The sequence below is a fragment of the Gymnoscopelus braueri genome, assembly GCF_963280865.1.
Source record: "Gymnoscopelus braueri genome assembly, chromosome: 3".
Taxonomy (NCBI): domain Eukaryota; kingdom Metazoa; phylum Chordata; class Actinopteri; order Myctophiformes; family Myctophidae; genus Gymnoscopelus; species Gymnoscopelus braueri.
Genome location: NC_137612.1, coordinates 35,074,536 through 35,094,364, shown reverse-complemented (window position 1 = coordinate 35,094,364; position 19,829 = coordinate 35,074,536). Strand labels below are relative to the sequence as shown.

At 42.0% G+C, this 19,829-nt stretch overlaps 1 protein-coding gene across 5 annotated transcripts in view; it reads left to right on the top strand.

Moving 5' to 3' along the window:
* The window catches only part of atp2b2 (ATPase plasma membrane Ca2+ transporting 2), a 232,678-nt gene extending 224,297 nt beyond the window's left edge, over positions 1-8,381 (top strand). For 4 of the 5 annotated variants that reach the window (XM_080422712.1, XM_080422711.1, XM_080422715.1 and 1 more), the window contains one exon: positions 4,517-8,381. In XM_080422712.1, coding sequence (XP_080278838.1) covers positions 4,517-4,834 — 318 coding nt within the window. In that variant the 3' untranslated portion in view covers positions 4,835-8,381. Of the gene's footprint in view, positions 1-586; positions 637-4,516 lie in introns of all 5 variants that reach the window. The other variant, XM_080422714.1, reaches the window with a different exon arrangement.
* The last annotated feature ends 11,448 nt before the right edge of the window (positions 8,382-19,829 follow it).

Genomic DNA, 19,829 nt, shown 5'->3' with positions numbered 1-19,829 from the left:
TAGAGGGCCCTGCATGAATTTGAATGGCTATCGTTCTGTTCACTTTGGTGAAAACACTTGAGTTGAAAGATTTTCAACTTGTGAGATTCACACAGGCTACGTGTGAAATATCGCTAGATGTCACGTCTTTACAGTACATTGACTTCATTGACTACATTGAATCGCGTTGCTAAAAACAACAGCGTCACGTGCGCATCTGGTGTGAATGCCCCTTTTAAGGCCTTTTATGGTGTATACCTTCGAGGACCCCCATAATTCTGAGAGTGTACACTCTCAGAATTATGGGGGTCCTCGAATCCTCAGAATTACAGATCTGTAAGGGTCCATTTAGAACCCCTTCGGGTAACCCTGAGGGTCCCTGGAACCACTGGTGTAATACTGTACTGTATGTACTGTACTATGTAGGGGTTGGCATTTCTGAAGGTTCTTTCTTTCTTGCTTTCTGCTTTTTTTTGTTACCTTGCTTTCTCTCTTCTTGCTGTCTGTTTTGCTGTTCATGCTGTTTATTTCAAATTCATCTTGAAAACTCCTCCCACCCTGGGGTGTACTGTCCTTCTCATCGCTGGATGTGTGTTTGTTTCCTCAGAGTGCTAGGAGTGCGGGACTAAGGGTGATTCCCACGGCGTGACATTTCAGGTTGTGAGTTTGTCTGCCTCTCCTCACCCCCCCCCCTCCCCACCCCATCCCATCGTCTACCGAAAGCCCTCCTCACCATTTTTATGTCTTGACAAGAGAAATGATTGTGAACTAATTCTGAGCCAACTCACCAAAGGCCTGGGTTAAACATTCAAGTATAAGCCACAATGCTCTTTGCTGTGTTTAGTCTGGCACTGATGGGTGAAATCTTATTAAAATCAAATGGATTCACGCTGGGCTGCTGTGGCAACCAGATGCAATCGCAGCCAGGGCCAGGGTAAAAGGAAAAGTCATAGTGTATAGGCCTGCTGTTGCAGGATTCTGAGCTCTTATTATATTGTTTCCCCCCTGCTGGGAAATCCGACATTAAAAGCCAGTTGCTGAGCCAGTGTAATGCTGTATCTGTTGCTTTCACTCGACACCAGAGCATCTGCATCCACTCGGGGTCATTTAGAAGGTTGCCATTTTTGCATGTGAAAATTTGATTATTATCGTCACTGTCGGGTGGAAACCTTGTATGTCCAAAACTGTTACATTTCAGCAAATGGAAGGGGAAACAAGCTGTGTTCCAATGAATCCAATGTAGCTGTTATTTATTCACAAGCTCTTGTTAAAGGGATAGTTCACCCCCAAAATGACTTTTTTTCTATCGATTACTCACCCCATGGAGCCTTGAATTCCTGGAGATTTTTTAGTTTTTGTCTCATTCCTAAGCCAACAATTTGATGACCAGCGGAGTCTCAAACAGTCTCCATTGTCTCCATTGGCTTAAGAATGCGACAAAAGTAGGGCATTAATTAACAAAAAATAATAATAAAAACGTGAATTATGAAGATACGAGGTTTATACCCGACAGTAATGATATGTTGACACTGCAAACAGTTTCCCACAGCTAAACTGTTCTATCTATCTGTCTGCCTCTCTCTCTCTCTCTCTCTCTCTCTCTCTCTATCTCTCTCTCTCTCTCTCTGTCCATGTTTCAGTTCCTATCTTGTCTTTTTTTTATTGTCTACTTGCTGAACGTTGCAGGAACAGGGTGTAGAAAGGAGGAATTAAAGACAAGTGCACAGCAAAACCCTTAGTGTTGATTAAAAGACTGATCCATTTTCAGAGTTAAAGTCATACTGCGTAACCTTTTCAGTTGAAAAAGTTATTTTTATATACATTCTTTGAGTCACACACATTTTGAGGCATCACGAGGCGAAATGGCATGACACCGGAAATGTATAGGACATTTATTTATGTATGTATTTTCCGTTACTAAATACAGTTTCGGAATATTCCAAAAAATATCCTGGTGTGATTTGACACTGCAGCCTTAAATTTTCAGGGTTTCTTCAGTACAAAAAAGGCGGCAATACAGAATGTATGAAAATAAAATAAAATAAAAAAGGCGGCAAGCATCTGTTCTGGATATGAAGCCAACAAGGAAGTTGTTAAAACGCTGCAGTTCTCATTAATGGCCTAGAGGGTGTGTGTCACTGATTCCCCTGCTTTGGCTGCAAAATATTTCAATATTAGTGACTTAACGCGACTTTACACTTGATTTTATTACCTTAAAGGGATACTTCACTTTCGGGCCGGGGACACATTTAAAAAAAATATTAAAAATAAATGAAAAAAGTTATGGAAAATTCATGGCCCCCTCACGACACGCAGTGTCCTACTAATGTGTGAGGGGGCCATGAATTTTCCATAACTTTTTTCATTTATTTTTTATATTTTTTTTAAATGTGTCCCCGGCCCGAAAGTGAAGTATCCCTTTAAATACCTAAATTGGTATAAATACTTTCAGTCGCTAGTTTAAAGTCTTCTTTCAATTATTACTGGAAATTCCAAGATGGTGGATTAGAAGTTTCTGAAATAGTGGTTTCAAAACCCCAAAAAGTGCTACCAGTAGGTGTCGCCAAAAACGAGTACTGAAATTAATGTTACACAGTATGACTTTAAATGAACACTGAGGATTTTATGTGTGGATGTCACCCTAGCAACCTCAGCTGCTCATTCTGTGTCGTCACTTCATGCTGTCAGTGTAGCTGACTGTGTCCTTATATTTACTGATGTAGGCCCCTTATAAGCGGTGCCACCGCCAACGTAAACCCCGTCCACACCCTACCCTATCCTTCTTTGGCAACTCATCACCTGTTATTTGTCAGACATCCTCGGTTGGCCTAGCAACGAACTAGCCAATTGCAGAGTATTCGTCCCTCCAGTCAATGAGAGCAAAACAGCTTGCACTGATTCAGGTGAGAAATTGGCCCTGCATGTGCTCAATCCTGATTAATTTCACATCTAAAACGGCTGTGTTAACAATATTCAGAAGTGAGTGTCACCACTTCCTGTATCTATTGTTTCACATTAAAATCCTGGAGAAAGGAAAAGATCTGCATACCGTCTTAATGCTCCCAAACATATTTTATTATAAAGCGGGGGGAAAAAACACAGCCTTTTCGGCCTCTGCGGCCTTCGTCAGGTGTTCTCAAATTAAAATCCTGCCAATGTTTCAGTTCATACATGGTCCAGCCATAATACTAGCTTTGACCAAGTCTTGCTGCACATTCCTTCAGCAAAACAGTGCATTTGAACTGAAATCAGCAAGGTAACTGTAAACATATTATCTTTTAAAACTGCAGCATTTTCACACCAAATTATAGATTCAGCCTCAACTAGTTGAGGAGACCACGTATTTGGTAAGTATACTTACAACGTTTAAAACAGAAGTCACCCAGTTCTAGATGCCAATTTACCAACATGGGATGTCCGGTACTAGTCTGCTGACTTGAGTCTTTTCTATCATAATGAATGTCGGATGTTTTGTCATTGAAAGGTCAAATAGTTTATTGGGGAATATACTTGAGTGTTTACTTAGATGTGCATGGAGTTGAGAACTTGCTTTGGTCGTCGGACCTGACAATAATATTATTACTATTATTAATCCCCTCCTTATCTGTTTATTTAAGCAGCTGTATGTCCTTCCATCCCTACCACACCGTCCTGTCTTGTTGCATGTTTGAATTCCTGTTTAATGTCCTTGTGCTCACCGTGTTTCATCCGCTGTGTGAGCTTGTGGTCCGGTTGCTGCCATAGTCTTTGATGTGCTGTTTTGTTATGAATTCTACACCACCACGACTGTGTTCAAGCCCGCATCATCCAGACTTGTTGTTTTGTTGACTTGTGGACCATGTGCTTTGCCCACCCTGTGTGCTCTCTCTATCTCTCTCTCTTTCTTTGTATGTATATGTACGTACTGTATCCCCATTCAAACCGTGTGGATATTGTACCCAGTGCGGTTTTTGAGCTCTCCGATTGGATCGGTCAGATCTAACATCCTTCCTTTTTACTGACCTTGTCCACCAGACCTCTTCAAACTTGCATGTGTTATTCCCCGTTAAATTTTTCTGTGAGTGTTCTGTTTATTAACGTGGCTTGTTTCTAGGTATACCGCAACATTGGACTTTAAAGCGTATACTTACAACGAGCATTTGTGTTTGCTTTCTTTACTTGATTTGTCCTTCAAACGTTTGATTTGTACCTTCAGTTTTGCTGTGTTTTTATGTATTCTTTATGATTGTGTCCCCCACGGTCTTTCTCAATGCACGCCAGTCGTGTGAGTTGTGAACTGTAGTTGTCTTGTGAAAGCAGAACACAGACTGCGGTGGTCTTCTCTCCTGCTGCTCCCCCCTCCTCCCCTCTCCCCTTTTATCTCTCTCCTCAAGTGAGAGGTCCATTCTCCTCTCTCTCTCTCTCTCTCTCTCTCTCTCTCTCTCTTTCTCTCTATCTCATCGAATATCATTCGTTGGGCTCCCTCCAGCCCGTCCAATTTATCGCCTCATTTTATTATCTTACACGACTCCCTTCTCTCTCCTCCCCTCTCCGGCAGATCCGTGTTGTGAACGCGTTCCGCAGCTCCCTCTACGAAGGATTGGATAAACCCGATTCCAGACCGTCCATCCACAACTTCATGACGCACCCCGAGTTTAGGATAGAAGACTCCACGCCCCACATCCCCCTCATTGACGACACGGATGAGGAGACGCGGCGGAACAGGAAGCACGCGGGCAGCCAGCCCACGTCACCCAACAAGAACAACAACGCCATCGACAGTGGCATTAACCTGAGTCTGACCATCGACACCAGTAAATCAGCCGCCTCCTCCCTTTGCGCCAGCCCTCTGCACAGCCTGGAGACCAGTCTCTAACACTGAGAGTAAACCCCCAACCTTTACGCTATAGCCCCAGCCTCTGGGCGCTTCCGACCCGTCCCTTAGACCTTTTGAACTGGTACCCAGCTTTATTTTATGGCCCCCAACATCTGCGTCCCCAAGCGTACAGCCCTCGTCCGTCCGACTCCCCTGCCTCCCGTTCCCTCTTACCTAGCACATCCTCCTTTCATCCACCTCCCCAAACCCTGAGCGCCTGGAGCTCTCTACTCTGGATTGGGGAACATCAATAGTCAAATTACTATACATACAATCAATTTAAAAGCTCAACAAAACCACAAAGCCCACATGACCATCTTGTGGTTGTGCGAGTGCATGCGCGCCAGTGTGTGTGTGTGTGTGTGTGTGTGTGTGTGTGTGTGTGTGTGTGTGTGTGTGTCTGTGTCTGTGTCTGTGTGTGTGTGTGTGTGTGTGTGTGTGTGTGTGTGTGTGTGTGGGTGTGGGTGTGTGTGTGTGTGTGTGTGTGTGTGTGTGTGTGTGCGCGCGCGCGTTTGTGTATATGTGTGGCGCATGTATGCACGTGCCACTGACTGGTGTTTCTGAACTGTGTCAATAGTGGCAGTAGAGTGAGGAAGAGGAAGACAAGGGAGAATTTGCAGAGGAGTAGAAAAAAACAAAAAAACAAAGCAGACTTTGATCTCCTGTCTACGCTCTTTCCTCAACAATAACAATGACTATATTGATAATAGCTTAAATTAAATTGAACAACATTGTTATTATTATTATGATTATTATTATGATTATTATTATTATTATTATTATTGCTCCTGCATGAATGTACATTACCCAAGTTTTTATTTAAAAGGTTTTTAATTTTATTGGAATTCTTTTCTTCTTTTTTCCGATGGGCTAGGATGCAGGCGGACTGCTGTTTTTAAGGTGGCTTCTCAGAGTTACTGGCCTGCGAGTTCCCTCTGTGTGGCATGTACATGTACCCAAATGTAAAGATTTAATTCATCCATAAAAGGAAATATGTATAGAGGTTGTAGGACTCAACTTGCACAGTAGTTTTGCACCTGTTGGAAAAAGAGGAACCTATAATAATGGTGAGGATGATAGCATTTATGGAATATATATTCTATAAATACGAATACGAATATAAATATATATAGAGAGAGTTTATCTTTGTTTGTCGGCATGTTGCCTTGTTCCTGCTTCAATGGCTCTAAATACTTTAACTTATTTATGTCCTAAAGAGAATGTAATTTGTTTACAACCCATAGTAGAGATTATACTTCCTGGTTTGTAGTAAGGGGGGTGGAGAAGCTCACAGCTCAGATATATACTTGGACCAGAGCTCTGTTGGTGTTTTATTACTGAAAAACCCTTGTGCTGGAACTTGCCTGCTATCTTGTCAAATATTGTAGATATTTTTAGAGGATTAACAAACTAAAACAAAACCAAAATATAATGGGATACAGTACCTAGTAAATGTGGCATCTTAGTATTATTCTACACGATTGTTGGGATCAAGTCTGAGTAGCTTCCCTTTGTTTTGTCTTTTTTTTCTCCAAGTGGAAGTCTTCTTAACGAGACAGAGGGGGGTTATTTCGTTCTTTCAGTTGTGTTTTTTATTCAGTGCTACAGCTCTGGCCCAGGGTTAGGGCCTGAGTCCAAGGCTGATATCAGGACCTCTATGGTGAACTGTCATCTAGATAAATCTGCTCATTTAAAGGACTTTGGTGTTTTAAGTTATGCGTGACCATCAAAGGTTGCAATCGAGTCATTTTTAGAAATTTGCAAACTAAGTTGTATTTGGCTTACCTGTATGAAAATCGAACACTTGTGTTGAAAATTTTGTGCTATATTGTGTTGATAAATCTTTCTTTTTTTATTTTTGGGTTTAATATCATTATTTGTTTTCCTCTTCTTCTAAAAGAGAGAAACACGCAGCCCCAAAAAGCTGTTGGCATTTTGAACATCAAAAAGGAAGAAAAAAAAAGAGGAAAAAAAACAGAAAAAAATACCACAACAGAAATGGAATGTTGCTTTGACTCTTTTTCTATATATAAAACAAAAGATTATCCTTTTTCTGCACTATCTGGTTATGAATGAAAACTCTGTGGTGTATTTCTAGATGTGCTTTTGTGTGTTTTAACCAAGCTTGTCTTCCTGCTGTCACAGAATATACAGTACTAGCATCTCAACTGTACTCACTAGTTGTAAACTATTTATTGTGCTTTGACCAACCAGTTGTTACCCGAGAGAAGGCACACTTACCCAATTTACTGCACCCAGAAGGACAAGGCCCCCCTAAACTAAACTAACCTGTACTCTTGTCGTTATTTCTGTAACTAATTGGAGTCATTGCCAAGCATGACGTTAATAGCCTCAGTATGCAACTTGATCCAATCACAGGTTTTTTCTTCTCTTAAAAATCATATACACTACTACACACGATATATACAATCACATATCCGAGCAGTTCTATTCTTTTTTTGTATTGCTTAATTTATACTTATACGCTAGTGTCCCGTGCTGAAAACAGGAGATCTACAAGCTCTTGGATGGGCTAATTTCAGCACTCGACAGTGACACGCATCTAAGTGTAATTCAGGCTTATGCTTAATTTATGCTCCGTCGTATGACGGTGTCGTGCGCCAAAAATAGCTGATTTACAAGCTCGTAGGTCGCCTGTTTTGGTGCTTAACACGTCGTACAGCGAATTATAACTCGGGCTTCATGTCCTCCTCCTGTGTCATTTTCCAGTAGATCTGCAGAAGGGTGCACAAGCTTTACCTGTCAGCTCAGGCCTGTTGAAAAAGCAACATGGACCATTTGAATAAAATATATTTTGTTTCAGTTGAAATGGGATTCTGACGTTCTGCTTAGGAGCTGTTGATATTTTATTTTTTTCTGGGAGAAGTTTAATGACAATTATTTTGGTTTCTTTCCTCTGTAAAAAACAAAACAAAAAACAAAACAAACCAAAAAAAACTAACAAAAACAAACAAACTAGACATTTTCAAGAAAAGACTTCAGCCGACATTCTCAAAACCATTTTTACATTCAGGAGGACTTTCAGCTTTAAGAGGACGCCGAGACACCAAGTTTAAAGTATTCTTTGTAAATAGAGCAACAAGTCCATTGAGGAACCTCCGCATGGACTGATGTGAAACAGGAACTCTTCTTGACTACATGTACCATCATGCACCACAGGTCATACTGCCGATGCAGCTGATTGGCTGTAAGTAACCAATCACAGCTCCTGTCAGACACACAAAACAATAATATAACAAACAATAATTACATTGATAATGATGATGACGACAACAATGATGATGATGATGATGATGATGATGATATTGATAATGATGACGATAATGATGATATCAGTGGTACTTCTTGCAATATACTCTCACCTGCCTCGATGTACTGTATTTAGCAGCATGCAGTTTGTGGAACAAAGAAAAAGAGAAATGCCAACAGATATCTCTTGGCATTCTTAGCCATTTATGGGTAAGTGATTAAGTGTTCATTCATCTTGTTTTTATGATATTTTTTTTATCTATACAATAATTGTAAATAAAGGAACTCAATGTCTTTGTTCATTTAATACTATGCAAAACGTCATGCTTTTCTGATTGTTACTCACCCTTATCCTAGAGTGTGTTGCCGGAATGTTTGTGTCTCAAAAGTCAATAAAACAATGTGATGTAAATTATTTTCCAGCTTGAGGAAAAAGGTATATGACGATGAAATTATGATGATACTAAAGATGATGATGATGGTGGTGGCGATGATAATAATGAAAGCAATTCTGATGTTGACAATGATGATGATGCTTGACTGTCCCATCTATCACACTCCTGACAGGAGCGCAAGTGAAAAAAAAGAAAAGAAAAAACAATAAAACAAAAAAATGAAAAAGCACTTAATAAATCTCCCAGAGCAGCATGACCCAGAATGGTGTGTCCTGGCCCCGTGTGACGTGTCCTGTTCTGATTGGTTCTACATCTCCCAGCCGATGATGGGTGCTACCTTTGATTGGTTCTTCGGAGTTTGCTGTTTTATGGCGTTCTTCTTGTGGCAAAGTAGTTTATATCAATGAAAGTGTTTTTGCAACTGTAACAGAGGTGGCAACACTTTCACTAGCAGATTTTATCATCCTCACAGCCATGCTCCATGGATTGTGATGCTGTCCCACCCTGATTTTGACATGATGGCCATCTCATTCATAGATATAAAACTAGCATATCTTGCAATGACCAAGGGTTTCTATGAAGAAGTCATGACAATGACCTTCAATAAGAATGCTCACAGCACTGAAGGAAGAGGTGTGATCCCGGTAACCATTCCTGTTGCTCACACGTGTATCACGGTGTAATTATGAAACAAGAAGAGTGCTAGACGAGGCTACTCGTGGTGAAACGCATCGTATAAATGGTATAACATCAGTTTCCATTACACAAATGCCCCCCAACGCATTCCCATGGCAAAAAAACTAATAAATGACAGTAAAACAATACCTAAATTGTGTGTGCCCTGAGGCATGCTGGGAAGTCCTTCCCCTATCCAATGCGCACAGAGGGACATTACACAGTCCCCCCTCACCTCTCTTACCCCAGATAATGGGCTCTGGTTCATGAGAGGGTCTCTCTTCTGTGCTGACAAAGAGGCCGGAAAGACACTAGTCAGTCCAGGTGGAGAATCACCTTACTGCCCCCACCACAGTACATGGCTGAGTCCTGAGTACGTAGCTCTCTCCTGAACATGAGAGATGCTGAGGTGCACTGTGTTGACTCTTGAACTTCCGCCGGTGGTTGGAGAGAATGGCAAGCTGGGTAGCCAGGGTGTGGCTGAACCACTCCATCATCATTCTGGGGATGTACTGGAGTGGTGCTCGTTCTTTACTCCGAGCTGCCGACAGATCTCCTGCAACTCCCAAGGCCTCACGTTATGCTCCTGCTCGCTGTGCATTGTGATGGGAAAGGGGCCCAGGATGTTGACCCCTACACGTGCATGCTCAAGGGGAGTGACGACCTGGTACTGTTGCAGTGAAACATTTGAGTGTTAGGTAGGGTCTTTCTGGGCAGTACGCAGGTTTCTCTGGTGGACACACAACTCAACACAAATCTTGCCTGCTCTTGTGCCTGTAGAACCAGGCCCAAAGCCAGCATAGAGTCCTGGAGACTCTGAAGTGACCTGACCTCACCAAGCCATGGACCAGAAATACATGTGGAAGCTACAGGACAGCAGGAGCAAGTAGCAAGGTGTAAGTATGTCTGGAAAGGCTACTAAAGCCTAATTTACTGCATGTATACTCCGTCATACGACAGTGTTGCTTGCCGAAAAGAACACATCTACAAGCCAACAACTTGACACGATGCAACGCATTGTAGCCTTGGTCAGTATCACATCACTATCATGTGACATGATACTGACCATGATACTGACATGATACTGACATGTTAATGTCATGATACTTACCATGATACTGACATGTTAATGTCATGATACTTACCATGATACTGACATAATACTGACCATGATACTGACATGATACTGTCATGATACTGACCATGATACTGACCATGATAATGACATGATACTGACCATGATACTGACATGATACTGACCTGACATGATACTGACCATGATACTGACATGATACTGACCATGATACTGGCCATGATACTGACATGATACTGACCATGATACTGACATGATACTGACCTGACATTATACTGACCTGACATGATAATGACATGATACTGATGATACTGACATGATCATGGAATAACTGAGGTCCGAGCTTCTCAAGCTGTATTGAACAAAGCACATAGCCCATACATCTTTCTGGTTGTGGATTTTCAGGCCGTAAAATAGCTTGGAGCTGTGCGGGAGTCTGACTGTGGGAATAAAGACCAGAAATATAGAATTCCAGACATAGATGAGGTTGTCACTAGCTGTGCACTAGGAACATAGAATTGAGCACAGAGTGCAGGCACAGCCAGGTATTTGTAGCCAGCCAGGTGATTGCCAAATAGTAGACCGCCAGGCAATTGACAGGACACACCTCGCAACATGCAGAACGCAGCTCCAACCTCAACTCAAAGAAGCAGAGAATGTCCGAAAATAGACAGGGCTGCCAAGCAGCCATGACATAACTATTGTTCAATGGCTGCTATACACCATAATGTTATGTACGTGTATGTGTAGTAAACAACACAAATATTGATTCATTCATGGGTTTATTTATATTAGACATGGATTTCATATATTTACTTGTATTAACTTGTTTGAGTTTGATTGTGTGTCAGAAAATGTGTTAGGGATATACATTCGCTTTTGCAAAAGCTATCCACTTATTATTCTTATTGTTCTGTTTATATCTATTATCTTATTATTAAATTCTCAATAACAAGAATTATGTTGTATAGTAATAATATGATATTCACCTAACCTCCTCTATTGTCGCTCTATTCATATATAGTACAAGAGTGGATGGATGGACAGACTGGTGGCTGGATGGCTGGATGGGTGGATGGCTGGATAGATAAATATAGTAGGTACAGCCAGGGCTGTTGTGGTGTTGGTGTATGAATAGTTGAGTAGATTGGAATGTACTACAGTAGGTCAGCTCATGCTATCCATTGAAAAGTACATGGAGGTCTAGAGTCTTGGGCTGACTCTGGATCTTACTATACAGCATGTTCCCTCCACTGGAGGGCAGCATTTGACTGGAGACATTTACAAAATGCCCCAGGTTACTATTCAGCCCTGTATCAATCAAGCATCCTCCTCTCCCAGGGTAGAGGTCTCTCATATGGGGCTCTTTATTATCTTGCTTGCTATCATGTGATTACCAAAACTGATATCCCTCAGTAATTGTATTCCAAAATCTGTAACATTATGTATCTTCTAATATTAAAAAGCAAAACATTAGAATTTACAACAACAACACATTACAATGTAATGTGGGCTGTACTGTGTGCACTGGTAATCTTTCTAGATTGTAGTTGTAGTAATAATAATACATTTTATTTGTAACGTAACGTTATTTGAAGTGTCAGATGCTCTTGTCTTCAACATGGAGGCATGTTCTTTATATCAGTACTGGAGTCTGAAGCACAATGTACTGGCGGGCGGCAGACAGCTCGGGAGTGCCCTTGAGCAAGACACTGAACCAGATGAGGAGGCTGGTGCTCCAACTGTCGGTGTGAGATTGATGTGTGAATGGGTGAATGTGAAGTACATTGTAAAGTGCTTTGAAGGACTGGGAACGCGCTATATAAATGCAGTCCATTTACCAATGACACCTACAAGCCGGCTCTGTCTGACCTCTCTGACAGCACAAGTCCCAAAACTATGCTCATGTTCTGGCAAGATTTACAGCTTAGTCCCTTATTATGCCAATTACAGCATTTCCTAGATTAGCCTATATGGCTAATGAGCCCTAGCCTACGCCATTATCAAGACAGGATAAACAGAGTCTGGTGACAAAATGACTGAGTCTAATGACATTGATAGTAGAGAGATTCCCTTTAACCCATTCAATCTGGGTGCCGCGCTATGAGCTTGTAGATCTGCTATTTTTGAAAAATCGTGAAAATGTGTGCAAATCTTTGAATATATATATTTTTAGAGCGAACATTTGTAACTCAAATCTTTGCTTCTGGGGGTCCCTGGAACTGCGCTATGAACTATGCTGGTATATATAGCCAAATAAATCTTAAAATGACAGCGATGCGTTCCCGGATTGAATAGGTTAACCAATTATGCCCTCTAATAAAATATCTCTAGAGGGATGATGAGGAACCTTCAGTCATCATGCTGTATAATGCCGGATCTGCTTAGCATACTGATTAGACTATGATGTATAATAAATCCTGATGGCTTAGTTCATACATTTGTGGATTCAAGTAGGCTGATGAAAGAAGACAGGCTAATTACATAGATATTTAAGTATAAACGCTTCTGGCTAATGGTGTATCTTCTTTGCCTGTAATATCATGGCTCTGATGAGTGCCACGTGCTTGACAAATCCTAGTCTGTATTTGTAAGATGCGAAAGAGTTCTATTTCTTCATTCATATTCTGCCAGACTGTCATAGAAAATAAGACTATTGTTAAACACTGAAACCCCATACTTAGTTGACCGGAGTCCCCCCAGGGCTCTTTACAAGGCCCCCTCCTGTTTTCGCTCTATACGCTAAATATCTTTGCCGAAGATTTGCGCAGAACACAACGTCTTACGAAGTTGTTGGTCTACTATTGTCGCAGAATATTCAACCCCAGAATAGGGGCACTATGGTGTGGTTAACCCAGATGGCAAGCATCCAGTTTTTAAAATGAGGCCAATAAGGAAGAGCCGTTTCCCCTGCAGTTCTCATTAATGGCCCAGCAGATGCCGCTATTTCCCCGCCCTGCTGGCTGCAGAAGCATTAACACTCCATTCAAGTGAATGAGGTTTTGGGCGGACTTTATACTTGATTGCATTACCCTAGTAAACATTTTCATAAATGCTTTATGTTTTCAATCGTTAGTTTAAGGTCCTTTTATCATTATCAGGTTTATCAGGTTTAATAAATTATGGTCCCATTCATTTTAAAATGAATGATAGGCTAAAGTAGGGTATGCTTCTAGAGCTTCTACTGGTTCTACCAATGGCATTGCATTTCCTGTTGGTTTTCCGAACCGGAAGTTCCAAGATGTTAGATTTGAATTCGCCGCAAAAAGCGGCTTCAAAAGGGGTCTGCAGAAACCAATGGGCTCCCTTCGTCCATATTTCCTACAGTCTATGGGTTAACTACCCTGCGTGGTTGAGCGGAGTACCTCAGGGCTCTGTGCTAGAGTCTTTTCCGTTTTCGCTCTACGCTTAAATATCTTCGCAGCAAATAGCAGATCTACGAGCTTACAACGCGTTGCATGCGACGCGTTGTAAGCTTGTAGATCTGCTATTTGCTGTGAGTGTTTTCCCTCGGAATATGGATCCTGGGGTCCGAGTGGTCAACTAACCGCTGCCATATACAAGTGATGGTTGAACCAATGCAAACGTTTCGGGACCACAACGTTTGAAATGGAGCAACGAGAATGAGGTCAGAGTATAATGATGATGAAGAGGGTTTCTCTGCAGGGCATAATGGATAGAGATGACTGTCACGCCTTACAGGATTAGCCTTCATCAACAGTACACTGATGCGGATCAGATCGAGCTGTGTGTGTGTGTGTGTGTGTGTGTTTGTGTGTGTGTGTGTGTGTGTGTGTGTGTGTGTGTGTGTGTGTGTGTGTGTGTGTGTGTGTGTGTGTGTGTGTGTGTGTGTGTGTGTGTGTGTGTGTGGGTGGGGGTGTGTGCGTGTGTGTGTGTGTGTGTGTGTGTGTGTGCGTGTGTGTGTGTGTGTGTGTGTGTGTGTGTGTGTGTGTGTGTGTGTGTGTGTGTGTGTGTGTGTGTGTGTCGTCTACACATGCACATGGGCACGTGCATGTACATGTGGGAATGCCATGCTTACTATGTTGTGCACATGCCAACACACGCGTGTGCCCTTGTAGAAGTGTGTGTCTCAGTCAATGATGACAGGTTCCCTCTGAACATGAACAGACAAGCAATGAACGTGGCTGAAATACACACACAACTGATCTCTGTAATAACTAGTCTACACTCAATGTGATAATGTGTAAAGAAATAATTAAAACAAACATATTTATTGTACTTCACTTGGCATGTATGCAGTGATCTACTCCCAAGAAATTACAAAAAGTTCGTTTTTTATGTTGCTGTCATGGTGTTTCACAGTATTTTTCTTTTTTTTAATGTTTTTTACATTTGATGACACAATGTAGCATGGCATTTTTTGTATGCTTTTTTCATTGGACGACATTGTGTAGTATGTGTAGTATTTTTTATGGGTCTTTCTTTTACATTGGATGACATACTGTAGGCTACTGTACACACCACACACATACTGTACAGTATACATACATACATGCATACATACTGTACATACAGTAGCCTACTGCAGGGGTTCCCAAAGTTGGGGTCGCGACCACACTTGGGGTCGCGGGACACTGACGGTGGGGTCGCAAAATTATTTTGGGTCATAAAAAAAGAGAAAACCCCCCCTTTCTTTTTTTTTTTTTTTTTTTTTACAGAATGGATGAAATATACTCTAAAATGACTACAAATAGTACATTTTACCATTTTAATACATTACAAATGCACACCGAACGTGCAAGTTTATGTGCATAAATTACCTCGAGGGTTAGGTGGGGTCGCGAGTCAATGGCGAGTCAATAATCGCATTATTTTGGGGTCGCGGGCTGAAAAGTTTGGGAACCCATGGCCTACTGTACATACTGTGAAGACCGTTACCAAACACAGATGCAGGCCAGGGGCAGTTCCAATGCTCAAAAACAATTTATTAAGGGAGTTTCACATTTGCGGGGAGGTGGAACTCAAATAAAGCAAAATCACAACATACTTGTGGTTCCTTCCGTCCATGCAAACACAAAGCTGAAGTGTCAGCCAAGGTCTTAAGTTTCCTACAAACGAAAAGACAAGACAATGTCAGGTTTGTATCAGAATTACATTTTCTAACAGGTTGAACAAGTGGAATATATCGCTTACCGTCCGTGCAGATGTGTCTTTGCAGATGTGCCAGCCATGTCTGAGGAAGGGTGATTCATAGCAACAGCTTGATCAGAACCAACTCAGTGCAGCTGTCCCCAGCTTGTTAGTCAGAGTGCAGGTTTCATCATATCAAGCTGATTGATAATAGAGATTGGCACGTACCTCCTTGCAATGAGTTGGCAGAGGAGCTGGAGCTGGCCGAGGTGCTGAACTCCAGAGTGCTGCCTCTCCCTGTGGAAAGGCTCACCTGAACAGCAGTCAAATAGTGAGACAGACTACACAATTCACACATACATTGTTGCTGTCCGACAGAAACCAGCTAACTCCATTTTGCCGCTTTTGCATTTTTTCCATAAATCAGTGCTATTGAACACCCTTTACGTCTGTGTGTTGATTAAAAACATATTGAACCAATGAACAGTATTAAAAAGTGCTTCTGACGAAACCAGCTAACTCCATTAGATCCTCAAACTTTCTACTAAACCAGCTAACTCCACCAAAGGGGGGTGGAGTTAGCTGGTTTTGCTGACTCCAGGCCCCACCCCCTTTTGACCTCCAACCTCATTGTGAGCTTGGAGGTCCATTAGCTGTTCTTATCAATGATGAACAAAACCTCCTAACTCCACTTTGTGTTTTGTTTTAGTCATTTCCTGAAAAATGAACATTTTGGAGTTAGCTGGTTTCTGCCGGACAGCAGACATATATACATACATATATACATACATATATACATACATATATACATATATATATACATACATATATACGCACACACGCACGCACGCACGCATGCGCGCACGTACGTACGTACGTACATACATACATACATACATACTGTACATACATACATACATACATACATACATACATACATACATACATACATACATACATACATACATACATACATACATACATACATACAGTACATAGATACATAGATACATACATACATACATACATACATACATACATACATACATACATACATACATACATACATACATACATACATACATACAAGGACTAACACTGTTCTAGACGCCTGAACCCTTCTGTGCCATGTTGTACAGAAAATAAATAAATAAATAAATAAACAATGCCATCCTCTCAACTCGTGGGCCCTGGTCGTTAGGTGTGATAGCATTAGCCCTCATTAGCCTAGCATTAGCGTGGTAGCATGCTGCAATGGCATCAGCATGCGTGGTTGCACCTGTCAGGGAGTCACAGTCAGTGAATATAGAGTGGTCTCCCACAGCCCAGGCAGATTGGTGCTGAGTGCATTCAGGTCCACATGCAAGGGCTGATTTCCAGGAAGAATAGCCCTTTAATGGGCCCCAAGTTGAATCCTGCTGCTTCCCTTGGGCCCAATAGAAGCCTGCAGTAACTGACAGTCCTTTACAATCAGCCAACACTGGTGGAGATTTTGAGAGCCCCCAACTCACCCCACCCCCCACCTTCTCCTGTTTTGCTCTTTTTCCTTCTAAAGGATTGATTTTGAAATGATGCTCTGCCCAGAGAGAGAGAGAGCGAGAGAGAGAGAGAGAGAGAGAGAGAGAGAGAGAGAGAGAGAGAGAGAGAGAGAGAGAGAGAGAGAGAGAGAGAGTGTGTGTGTGTGTGTGTGTGTGTGTGTGTGTGTGTGTGTGTGTGTGTGTGTGTGTGTGTGTGTGTGTGTGTGTGTGTGTGTGTGCGCGTGTGTGTGTGTGTGTGTGTGTGTGTGTGTGTGTGTGTGTTCTGTGTATGTATGTGAATGCCAGGCTTGGCAATTGTCTTAATAATGGGATAAGTAAAGACTATGGTTCCTGTTAGGGGGAGGTGGAAGTGGGAATGACATGGGAATCTTAACCATTCAACCACAAAAACATTCAAAAATATTTTGAGCGTAGCCAATCTAGGAGACATTTTTGTATTGCCTTTAATAACACCCAAATGTGGGATGCCTGGGATAAATAGGTTAAGGGAAACTCAAATAAACACATGTGCACACAACACACACATATATAAACATAGACACATGGACATTGGCTGCTTTCATTGCACAACTAAGTTGTCAGGCTGAAACTAATCAGTGGTGATATGGTCATTTTCACTAAAACGTCTCTTGTATGTGAGCATTGTTTCAACATACACTGTAGATTTAGGAGGACAGTACTATCTGTTTATTGTCTCCGCCAGGCCGAAAGGCATGGTGAGAGAGTATGTTTTGCCCCCTGTCCGTCCGTCCGTCCGTCCGTATGTCCGTGTGCCCGTGTGTCCTGTCCGTGTGTTAAGAGCTAATCTCCGGCACCGTTGGCCCGGTCGCTGCCAAACTGTGCACACACACTCCCTGGATGCCAATTCAGAACCTCTGCCCCACATTTTTCACATGGGCCTGTCATAGCGCCACCAGGAGGCCGATTTGTGCAAAACCCATTTTTTCCCATTACTCTTACAGCTTTTAACCAAACGTCATGCAAATCGGTACACAGTATCTCTATAGTCATGTGATCAGCCCGGATCTGTCCGATTTCCCATATTCCATCCTCATTGGCTAAGGTTGGCTTCCAAAGTTTGCAGGATTGGTCCATTTGAACAAAATGCCTCAAATTATGCTCGCAGCTTGCAATTTCTGTGAAATTTCACGTGCACATTCCCACTAGGCCGAGGAAGAAATGCCACCATTTTCACATTGACCTGTTATAGCGCCACCAGCAGGTCTAATTTAGCAAAACACATTTTTGCAATAAAATGCCTCAAATCATGAATGCAGTGTCCGATTGCCGTGAAAGGCCTAAGAATAAATGGCACCCTATTATAGCGCCACCAGGATGCCACAATAACCTACCGGACCTGGCGGAGACCTGTGCTCCAAGGAGCACTTTTTCTAGTTGTCACTGGGACTGTACTGTTTCTAATGTATACAGTATATTGATGAGAATAGTGTACAAGGCAATAACAATAATAATGTACAGGTAATTACACTCTACAAAGGGTGCAGTATTATTCAAATGATCTTTTGAATGTTGGATGTTCAAATACAAGGTGCTTACACAATTGTGTTTTTTAGGCTCCTTATAGCCTAGTCAAAGTGTTTCTGGAAGCTGCTATTGTTTTTATTGTGAAGGAGGGTCATTCAAGGAGACAAATAAACTCAATCTTATAGTGTGCAATGAATGATTGCAATGCATACATCTGACCAGTTGAGGTCCCCTGTGTCTGTATGGGTATTTTAATGATTTGCCCAGTTTAGTAGCTGAAGTGCAACAAACAACAGCATTTCACACAAAGGAAAGTCCAAGCAGAAAACAATTGAGCAAATCAGAGATACCAAATTACAGAAAACAGATATTCCAAATATTCACCAATTGAGTTTTTTACTTGCATTAAACACTTTCAACCTGACATCCCTATTTTGGGCATTTTTTCCCCACAGATAACAGATCTACAAGCTCACAATGTGTTCCATTGCAATGCGTTGTGAATTTTTTGATCGTTATAAGATAGGGCTTAGAGATAAGGTTAATGCTTTTAATGAATGCACAGGATCAGTGGTTCAAAGCAAGCTAGTGAAGATACACGCGATCATTGTCACAGTCAGAGACAAGTTGTTAAATGAGTAATTAAGTATACAGCAAGGCTTGGGAAAACCTCAAATGGATGATAGTTTGCTCCACACCCACTCAGATCTATCTACAGTGTCCTACACATCACTGTTTATCAAGCAGTGATGTATCCAACAGCAGCAACAATAATGCCAAAACATGAATAAACAACAAACACCTACAGTAAATGTGACTTAATTAATAATTATAACATTAGGTGGCGGACCTCTCTCTCTCTCTCTCTCTCTCTCTCTCTCTCTCTCTCTCTCTCTCTCTCTCTTCCCTTGGGTCCAATAGAAGCCCACACACACACACACACACACACACACACACACACACACACACACACACACACACACACACACACACACACACACACACACACACACACACACACACACACATTTGTGTGTGCGTGTGCGTGTGCGTCACTCCATCCCTCTATGACAGCCGGTGGACAGGTTTGTGATTGCTGTGCCACCTCTGACCCCTATAGTTAGCACAGCCCGTCTCCCTCACTGTGTAAATGCTGGGATGTCAGCCTGCGATAAGTGAAATGACAGATTCAGAGGAAAGATACCGGGTCTCATTTTGCTCAGAATGATCAACATTCTATCCAGGGACTAGAGTTATGCTCCGTCGCCGCTTGACGGCGGCGCACGCCAGAAATAGCCGACCTACAAGCTCACAACGCGTCGCATCCGCCACGCATTGTGAGCTTGTAGGCTGGCTATTTCCTGTGGGTGACGCCGTCGAACGATGAAGTCTAAATCAAGCTTACGGATTAGTTGAGGAGGAGGTGAATGATAACGGAGAGAGACAGA